This window comes from Equus quagga, chromosome 7, assembly GCF_021613505.1.
Source record: "Equus quagga isolate Etosha38 chromosome 7, UCLA_HA_Equagga_1.0, whole genome shotgun sequence".
NCBI classification, from domain to species: Eukaryota; Metazoa; Chordata; class Mammalia; order Perissodactyla; family Equidae; genus Equus; species Equus quagga.
Genome location: NC_060273.1, coordinates 113,790,735 through 113,800,690, shown reverse-complemented (window position 1 = coordinate 113,800,690; position 9,956 = coordinate 113,790,735). Strand labels below are relative to the sequence as shown.

Sequence of the window (9,956 nt, the reverse complement as noted above, 5' to 3'; positions counted from 1 at the left end):
CTGGTAATAAGTTCTTTTTTCTTTCTCTCTTTTTGTTAGGTTTCAAATAAAATTGCCTTCCTAAAATCCTTCCCCAATCCATGCTTCATCGTATAGGTTTAAAATTTGTGCTGCACAAAGAAGTGGATGGATTGTTTAGGCTGAGGAGATGTTCTCTTTTTTTAATGTACGGTATTTTTCCTCTTTAACAGGATGCAATAAGCGATCAAGCACTTGAGGCTCTTTCAGCTTCGCTGGGCAGCCCGAAGCCAGACCCTGAGCCTGACTTCAGCTCCCTTAAGGAAGTTGACGAGGTATTGACCTTGGAGTTCGTATGCAAAGCCTGTTAGTCTGCAGGTTATGAAACTAAATGCATTACATGTTGTTGAGAAATCTTGCACAACTTTTATTTTATCAGAGATTAAAAATGGACTCCTCTTCATGCTGCCTTACTTTCAGAATCTGGTTAATTTAGATATTTATTGCTGGGTAGTTATCAATCAAGAAGAATATTTGTCTTGTAAAACATCTAGAATTTTAATGTATAAAGTGAACACTCATCTCCTTTGCCAAAGCTTAAATGACACCTGACTACACAAGATAACATGGAGGCCATGGCCTGCTGAGAAATAGGTTTGTCTGCTCTCTTGGAAATTGGAAATTTGTAATTTCAGAAGGGTTCCAGGTGCTTCTCTTTATAAGGAGAGAGGGAGATGGCTGTAGATGGGGTGGGGAGAGCCTTCTTTTTATAACTATGGGGAAAGATGTTGAAATCTTGTCTCAAATTAGAATAAAAAAAGCAACAGTTACTCTCACTGGAGTTCCTGCACGTGAGAGTGTGTTGCTGGGAAGGTTTATCCCACCGCACTCCGAGATCTTAACCAGCCTTCTGAGCCACAGTAAGTTTGTATTTGGCGGAGGAGAGTTTTAAATTGCAATTTTTAAAGAAGTTTTCAACTGAGTCCTCTGGGGGAAAAGAGGAAGGAAAGGAGAGAGTTGCCCCAGGGACATTCTTGACAAGGCAGTGTGGTGAGGGGCCATGGAAATACAGCCTGGGGACCCTCAGGAGCCACCATCCTATCAGCTCAGGGAGAGGAGCTGGCAGGTGTCGCTGTCACAATGCTGGTGCCTCTGCTGTCACTTCCTGTTCTGAGTTGCTGGGGAAGGTCTCAGTAATACCCAGCAACTCGCCTGAGTCTGGGACTGCCCTGGTCCTCAATGGGCCAGTTTCTATCTTCAGCTTTCTTTGAGGGCTCGCCGGACACAGTATGGCGTGACAAGCTTTGTGAAGGCGAACACAAGGGAGCAGGGGAAGCAGCCCTTGTCCTTCAGGACCAAGTAATGTATCGGGAAGAGAGGAAACTTGATGAAAACACAATGCGAGAGGCAGAGTACTTGGAGTAGCCAGATGTGTGAAATGTCTCGAGGAAAGAGTGGTCCTGGCAGAACCCTGGGGGATCAGGAGACCAAGTTGGGTTATGCTTCCACCACCGGAGGGCTATGGGGCAGCCAGCCAATCGTGCTTTCCCTCAGGCTTTTTACAGATAATTAGGGTGATTTAAGATGATTTAAGATAATTTGGGAAGGGAAGGTATAAACATAAATCCCAGGACAAAAAGAGTCTTAGAACCACTAAAATCAGATAAGTAGATGTGAAAAGATTACATAAATATAACTTATTAAGCAGTTTGGGTTAACTAGTTTGGGGATGCATATAAATGTTTTAAATTTCCTCTAGAAAACCTGAGCAGCTGTAAACTCTTAAAATTTTTACAAAAAGAACTATTCTTTTCCACTCTTTCCATTAGTTTCCACTTAGTTTTCCTCTAGTATCCTTTTTTTTTTTGAGGAAGATTAGCCCTGAGCTAACATCTACTGCCAATCCTCCTCTTTTTGCTGAGGAAGACTGGCCCTGAGCTCACATCCGTGCCCATCTTCCTCTACTTTATATGTGGGACACCTACCACAGCATGGCTTGCCAAGCAGTGCCATGTCCGCACCCAGGATCCGAAATGGCGAACCCCGGGCTGCTGAAGCGGAACGTGCACACTTAACCACTGCGCCACCGGGCCGGCCTCTGTCCCTTTTTAATTATGTACAAAGTGTAAATATTTCCTAAGAAGATCTTCCAGTTCTCTGGTGAATTCCTGATGGAGAATTCATTACTTCCCAGATAATAGTCTGATGTTGTGATAAGGCTCATAAAGGTCGATATCCTATAGGGTTCCACAGCCACTCCAGTACGATCCATACTAGAGAGAATCCTGAGGAAAAGCTACAAACGCTTCAGAGAAGAGGTCCATGACTACTTGTCATTCTTAGAGTGTATCATAACACAAATATTCTATAATGGTACCTCGTTATCGAACTTCTCCATTTCTTTATGTAATTGCCTCGTCTAGTGCTATTTCAATTCAGTAGGCATTTGTTTTTCAGTGCTTACAGTGCAGGCATTTAAAGACTATATAGATCAAAGAGGAATAGAAAGAATCTAGCTGTGCACGTGACTCTCCTTGTCCATAAGCTAAGTGTAGTGGAGAGGGCGGTTTTATCATATGGGAGACCCTTGACTTTCATGCAGGCTGTTTTCTTGGTGGAGACCTCACAAATCTTGGAATTGGGGAGTACCACTTCATAATAGGACTTCCTCCATAGGTCGCTGTGGAATAGAACTGGGAATGTGGGGAAAAAACCCTTTCATCCTTTAATGAGGGTTGTTATTCTATAGAACAGTGAAACTGTGATTCCAAAGCCAGGAAGAGTGCCTGGCTCTTAATATTTTTTAATTAATCAACTGATCATTCAATGGGAGAACTGTAATCTTAGGCTGAGATGTATATGGCAGCAGTGGATTGAGCTGGAATTTGCTAAGTGACTCCCTTTGTGCCCAGGAGCTCCTTGGTTTGTGATTTAAATCCATGCCTTGATATAGGTGCATATTATTACATATCATGGAGCTTCGCATTACTCACCAGTAGTTTAAAATGCAAATATTATACCCTAGAAGCCAGTGATCTACCGTAGAGCTACAAATGTTTCTAATGCAGCTGGTTATTCATGGTTCAGTAATCCAGTGGAGTCCTGGTGTTATTGATAGGAGTCCTTTAAAAGAGGTAAAACCGATTATCCATGGGTCAGCCAAGATTTGTGATGAGATGCTTCTCCCATTGCTGAACTGTGTTTCACATTCTTGAGAACTGGTTGTTTTCTCCCCTAGATAACTGCCTTGTTGAATAAGACAGGTGAGGGCTGTAAAAATAATTGCAGCTAATTTCTGCACTGTGCTTAACTGTCTCAAAGGGTGTTTTATTTACTTTTCTCTGGTGATCCTTGCGAGTCAGTCACATAGGTAAAAATTATTAGCAGCCCCATTTTACACCTGAAGAAACCCATCCAAAGAAAGACGTAAAAGGCTTCCCAAGGTCATAGAGCACCTGAGAGCAGGGCAGGGGCACTTCCCCAGGATTCCCGCCTCTGTTGGTTTCTCTTGGTCACTTCATGCTGTCTTCCTCACGGTGCCTGCCGTGGTCTTCTGCTTTGTAAACCACAAAAAGTAGTTTTTCAGACACTTTCATCTGATTTGGTCTTCTCTACCACACCCATGAAGTACATAAAGGTATATCATCTTCTACATGTATTATCTAAATGTTTATTTCTTTTTCCCCTCCACTTTCATCAGGCAAAAGCCAAAGAAGAGAAACTAAAGAAGTGTGGTGAAGATGACGAAACAGTCCCATCGGAGTACAGATTGAAACCAGCCACGGTACATTGTCAGCCACGGTGCTAACAGCAGCTCACCCCTCTTGCCCTCATATCATGTTTTGTCCATGATGCCTAAGGACATGTCTGTCCCAGTTGAGATATTAACTCTGAAAACCCTGAACCCTTTCTTCTCTGCTCTCTACAGCTGGACTCTTTACGGGATGGTTTCCTAAGTAGTGACCATGTGCTCATTAAAATTCCCATACATTCAAGTGTTTCAGCTGTTAACAGTGCTTGACATAGATCCTTCACCTTAAAGCAGAAGGAACAGTTTGGGAGTAATTCTTTCTCTAACTGCCAAATGGATAAAAGCGCCCTAGATCTTCGAAGTGGTAGATAGAAATGTACAACTATTTCCCAGTGTCCTCAGTCAAGGTGGTTTTGTTATTGGTGGTTTTGGTTTGAGGTGAGGATGGTAGACTAACTCCTGTTATTGTATTTGTAATTTATCTTTGAAATAACACACATAAACACATGATGGAAGATAGTTGTGATTCTTATATATGCTTCTGTATGGAAAGTTTCCCATTTTTAGAAATATTCTAAATTGTGAAACTTTATATCCAAAACCCTAAAAAGTGTTATAGGAATGAGATCTCCCTCTCCACCCTGGGTTGGAGAATTGAGACTTTTTTTTAACCTTTCACTAATGTAGCCGTATCTTTCTTGCCAAAGAACTTTTTAAAAAATTCTATTTCCCTATCCAATAGATGGAAGAAATTTTATCAGTAACTTTTAAAGAAAAGTAGATGTGCATTATACTCGAATAACTTTTGGTCTCTTGATTTTTATAGGTCAACTCCTTATTCTGATGCTTTCTAAAAAATAAATCTGAAATACAAATTTACTCAAATATAAGGAAAAAAAAAAAGCTCTCCCCTCATATCCTGGAATTCCCTAAAACAAACTTAATGGGACAGGAAAGCAAAATTTTCTATTTCATTTTCAATTTCATTTACAGGATAAAGATGGAAAACCACTATTGCCAGAGTCTGAAGAAAAACCCAAGGTTAGCAAATAAAATTTTTTCTGATACTTAAAAATGGTAGAACCGTAAAGTAAAAATTGAGGTAATTCTAACAGACTGGATTTCACTGTGGAGACTCTGTCAACCTGGTATTAGGGAGAGGCAGAGGGGTTATGTAAATAGCTCAAGGTCACACAGCTAGAAGGCCTCACAGCAAGGCCAGGGCTCAGAACTCAGGCTGTCCAACTCTGGGGCTCCACTTGAATTTCATGCCGTTCTGTCATAGATTAGGGCATGTGGAGATTTTGACAAGTCACAGTAAACAAGTAATACCCCTTCACCTGAAGGAACTCTGAGGATAGCTGAACTTGCCTGCCAAACCCCCACAGAGTCGTAGGAAAGGAGTCTCTGATCTCTGTTTCCTCTGACTTATTCAGAAGGGAAATCATTAGGTAGGAAGCAGAAAAAGACAATCGCATGAGAAAAAACTCTACAGATCTTCATAGGAAAGAACAAGCAATTTTATTTGAGCAAAATTACTCTGGAATTGAGGAATCAAGAAAACTCTAGACTAAATAAACCGTTAACATTTTTGTGGTACTGAGGTGTTTAGTATTCCTTATTTGTTGTGTGACGTTTCTCTTACATTGATAAATGAAAAATATGCCCTATATAAATTAGCTTTTGGTTTTAGATCCTAAAATATGACCTAACATGTGGTAACCAGAAAACAAATTTTCTCTATGAAAGCTTTTTTTGACAAAGTAAAAATAAGCACTTCATCGTATACAATGTTTCTTGTGTTACAGCCCCTGAGTGAATCAGAACTCATTGATGAACTTTCGGAAGATTTTGACCAGTCTAAACGCAAAGAAAAGCAATCGAAGCCAGCTGAAAAAACAAAGGTATGTTTCTAAAAATAAAAGTCTCTAGTTTGGGTTGTTTTCTTATGTTTTTCTATAATCTTAAAAATGTGAGACCAAAATTATTTTAGCATGAAGTGGTTGATAAAAGGCTCATTGTGCCATCTTGGTCTGCATGCAGTTTTCATCTTGCCTTTTTCCGGATGTGCTGTCCTCCCCAAGCTGACCGTGACATTCTTGTAGTTTGTCCTGTGGTTCTCCCTTCAGGAAAGCATTCACACCCAGGCTTTCCTTTCTACTCGTGCTTCTGTAGCTGACAGTGAAAGTTGTCATCACCACTCACCTCCAGATGGCAGTGGCATCTGTCTTCAGTCTCTTTCCAGTCCTTGCTTTACATCCACCAGGATGATTCTGTCCCAAGCCCTTTCCCATCATTACCCTGCTCCAACTCTCAGGAGCTTCCTAGTCCCTACAAAGTAAAGTTCCTGCTAATGTCTCCTGGCCCCAGCTTCCTTTCCTACCAAGGTGTGTCCCCGTGTCACTAAACTGTGACAATAAGTGCTTGAGTGTCTCCATGGCTGTTTTCATGTGGTTCCTGCTGTCTAGAATAACTTCCCATCCTAATTGTAGATCAACTAAAATCTTATTCATCCTTTAAAGCTCTGCTAAAATATATGGCCTTCATCTCTTGCTTTTCCCTCCCCAAACCTTACCAGCCTTCCAGCTCTTAAGAATACAACATGCCAGGGGGTCTGTCATTCTTTCTTTATACATTCCTGTTAAGGCGTTAGTTACCAACAAAGTTTTGGCTGTGTTGGTCTTCACCTCTAACATTTATACAGAATTTTAAATAGATAATAATTTCCTTGAAAGACCTCATACTCTGTTCATGATCATCTATGGAGCATCTTGCATGTAGGATAGGCTTTCGTAAATGTATGGGTTAAAAGCAGTTTGTTTTAAATTTTTCTCTTGTGATAAAGTAGCACAGTGGATCTCAAACTTTAGCATCCGTCAGGATCACCTGAGGGTTTGTTCAAACACAGATTGCTGGGCCCCACCTCCAGAATTCCTGATTTAACATGTTGGTGTGGGGGGAGGTCCAAGAGTTTGCATTTCTAACAAGTCCCCTGGTAATGCTGAGGTTGGTGGTCTAGGGACCACACTTTGAGAACCCCTGGGATAGCATTACTCACCTTGCATTTGTACGTAGCTATTTACAATTTACAAGGTGCTCTTAGACAGATATATAAAAATGATGTACTTATGTAAAAAATATTTCATTATATAATTGGGATATTATTTTATTGTTACGTATTATATGAAAAATAAATAATATAAATAATAATGGTTGCTAAAATTTATCGAGCTTACTGTGTTCCCAGGTACTCTGCAAAGAACTTCACATGTTTTATCTCTTTAAAGCCCCATGGCAACCCTTGAGATGTAGGTACTATCATTGTTCTCATTTTACAGATGTGGAAACTGAGTCTCAGAGAGGTTAAGTAACTACCCGAGGTAAGAGGTAAAACCTAGTTGAAATAATGGTAGCAGAAGAGTTTTAACATCTTGGCTTATTTACTACTCAACAATCCTTAGGCATTCAAGCAGATCATGCTCATAGCAAATGACAGAGCAGAGTGTATTGTTGATCCATCGTTTTTCAGTCTTACTAACCAGGTATTTCTAAAAATTCTTCATCAGACCTGTTTCTATTTGCAGGAATCGCGGGCTGCGGCCCCAGCTCCTGTGGGAGAGGCTGTGTCTCAGACCTCCATGTGTAGTGTACAGTCGGCACCACCCAAGCCAGCTACCGTGGTGAGTGATCCTCTGGGCATTGAGAAGGTAATGTGTTTCCTCCCATGCACGTTCGACCGTGTATTCCCATCATATTATTTTATTCTGACAAAATAAAAATAAAGTCTTAAATAGTTATAATATCTACTGTCCTTTGGGCTTCAAGGGTGTGCTAGAAATTCAGACTAGATTTAAATTTTCAAACTGCTGCAAGCTGTGTGTTTCTTTCACCTTCTGAAATTCTTTCTACTTCCTCAGCTATTGTGGATAATCATGCTTTTTCAGTTTCCTGCATTTTTCAAGTCTGTTTGGAGTTCCACAAACAGCCTGATGTTACCTTTCGTTGACTTTCCTGGTGGAATAATCTGCACCAACACCATAATGAGTCCTCCCCACTCCCAACTGAAGGGAGGACAGAGGGACTCAATTCCTTTCCATTTCCTTCTTTTCTTGTCCCTCTTTCACTCTCTAAATTTTGTATGGGGTATGATATTTAACTAGTTGAATCTTGGTTTCCTTTTGAATTTTGTGGGTTTTGTTTCTATTGGCAGATAGAATCTGACTCAAGATAGTAGCTGATGAAACTATGTTTCCTTACTATAGACTTAGTGAAGCCACACTCTGAAAGCTAATTATTCTAGATGCTTTGCAATATCTTCTCGTCAAATTTTCACAAGGACCCTGTGAAGTCTGTCTGATCATCTCTTTATGATAGATGGGGTAAATGAAGCTTTGAGATGACCTTGAGCAACCCACTTACCCTTTCAGAGCCTTGGGTGAGATGAAACATGGCCCCTGCTACTTTCAAGTCTAGTGTGGGTGCGGGCCCGAGCTCAAGCTTACAGGACAATTTGATCATTCTCATATGGAAAAAGGGCACTGGGAACATGCGGAAAGGAGCCTCTGCAGGAGGAACTAGGAAAGACTTGCAGGGAGGACAGGGTCACAGTGAGAGGTGAGAGTAGCACCGCTTTCCTGGGCAGACCAGTGAACCGAGCACAGGCCAGCACAGAGTGTACACTTGGTGTGCTTGGGATAGGTGCATTTAGTGGTTTTAAAAAAGGGGGCCTTGAAGAAGGTACAGGACAAGTATTCTTGGTGCCCGAGAGTGGCTGCTTCCTGCCAAGAAAGTCCTTGGTGCCAATTGCAAATCTCCTCAAAGTCCAGGGTTTCTGTCCTGTCCTAAGCAGGACTTGACCCCCCCCCCCTTTTTTTTTTGAGGTCTCAGGATACTCTCCAGAAACTTTTACATTGTGGCAACTAGGCCACAGGCCACAGTGGTAAAGAACAGGAGAGGAGGAGAGAATCTGGGAAGAAACTGGTGAAGCAAGTAGGAACAGAGGCAGTGATTAGAATCAAAAAGACAATGGCCTGCATTCCAGGGCAGAACTCTTGTGACCTAAATGTGTGTCATGTACCTCTCCTGCCAAGTGTGACTGCCAGGGCCTTGGAGGGCTCAGTTAGTCCCTTTCCAACTTTACCTTGACTGTAGAGAGTCGAGCATTGGATTTTTAGTGGACAGAAAAAGAAAGAGCTCTTATGTTTCCTTTCTCTCACCTCCTCTCCTGCGCCTCTGCTCCGCCAACTGGTTACCACGGTTGCCAAGATTACCATCGCTGAGGTTAGTTGGTATTTCTGGGATTGTGACATCCGTGGGAGCCAGAGAGAATAGCTGCGGAGTATGATAAAGTTCAGAGGACTCAGGAAGGGCTTGAGGATTCTTGAGCAAAGGGAAACAGAGCAGAGGAGGGAGAGGAATGTGTGCTCTGCGTGGTTCTAGTTTGTCTAAAAGGAAAGTTTGAGCACATCCAGAGACCTAAGTTCTAGTTCTGAATTTGACAACATGAAATACTACAGAAATAGAAATTTCGGTCCTTAGTCCTATTTCCAGATTCCTTAATTCTTAAGACTGCTGTGTCTCCTAGCTTTTCTACCTCTGTTTCGCTTATTTCTTAAGGCCACAGGGCACAGGCTTTGGAAACAGTAGTTTCCAAAGATTTTACAGCACAGACTAGGAGAAAACTGGAGTAAAGTGTGAGCAGATGACTCAGATCGGGTAGCAACTCAGATTGCTTGGCTAAGACTTGGTTACCACTGCAGCTATTGCACTTGAGATAAAATCCCAGACAGGTTAGATACATCAGGGAGTTTTGTTGCCCCTGGAAATAAAATCTATGCAGAGTCCAACCACTAGATGGTGACAAATCACTTTCCACCCAGCTTCCCTTTCCTCACGTGATCTCTCCTTTTGCAGCACAGCTTAGCAGAAAAACTTCTCTTACTTAGAGTGATGGCTAAGTTATATAAACCAGAAAGACCCTTTTACTTTAAAATTCCAACATGTACTCCACGTGAGGTCATAGACTTTTATGATAAGAATAAACTTTGAGATACTGTTGACCAAGACCAACAGTAGGAAATTGATTGATATTGCAACCCAGTACCCATGCAGTAGAAACAACAGTTTAATGAATGGTACTTATCCTTGTTAGGTATGATGCATTCTGTTTTCTGTTCTTTCATTAAAAAAAAAGTCCTGGCCATGTACTATTAAATTGATTTTATGAGTCATTAATGTATGGATCATG

The 9,956-nt window shown here is 41.4% G+C and overlaps 1 protein-coding gene across 16 annotated transcripts in view; it reads left to right on the top strand.

The window, feature by feature from the left end:
- CAST (calpastatin) overlaps window positions 1-9,956 on the top strand; it is a 117,370-nt gene that overhangs the window by 83,489 nt on the left and 23,925 nt on the right. For 12 of the 16 annotated variants that reach the window (XM_046666422.1, XM_046666436.1, XM_046666429.1 and 9 more), the window contains 5 exons: window positions 192-293; window positions 3,659-3,742; window positions 4,703-4,750; window positions 5,518-5,613; window positions 7,294-7,416. In XM_046666422.1, coding sequence (XP_046522378.1) covers window positions 192-293; window positions 3,659-3,742; window positions 4,703-4,750; window positions 5,518-5,613; window positions 7,294-7,416 — 453 coding nt within the window. The remainder of the gene's footprint in view (window positions 1-191; window positions 294-3,658; window positions 3,743-4,702; window positions 4,751-5,517; window positions 5,614-7,293; window positions 7,417-9,956) is intronic. The other 4 variants (XM_046666437.1, XM_046666430.1, XM_046666426.1 and 1 more) reach the window with 1 other exon arrangement.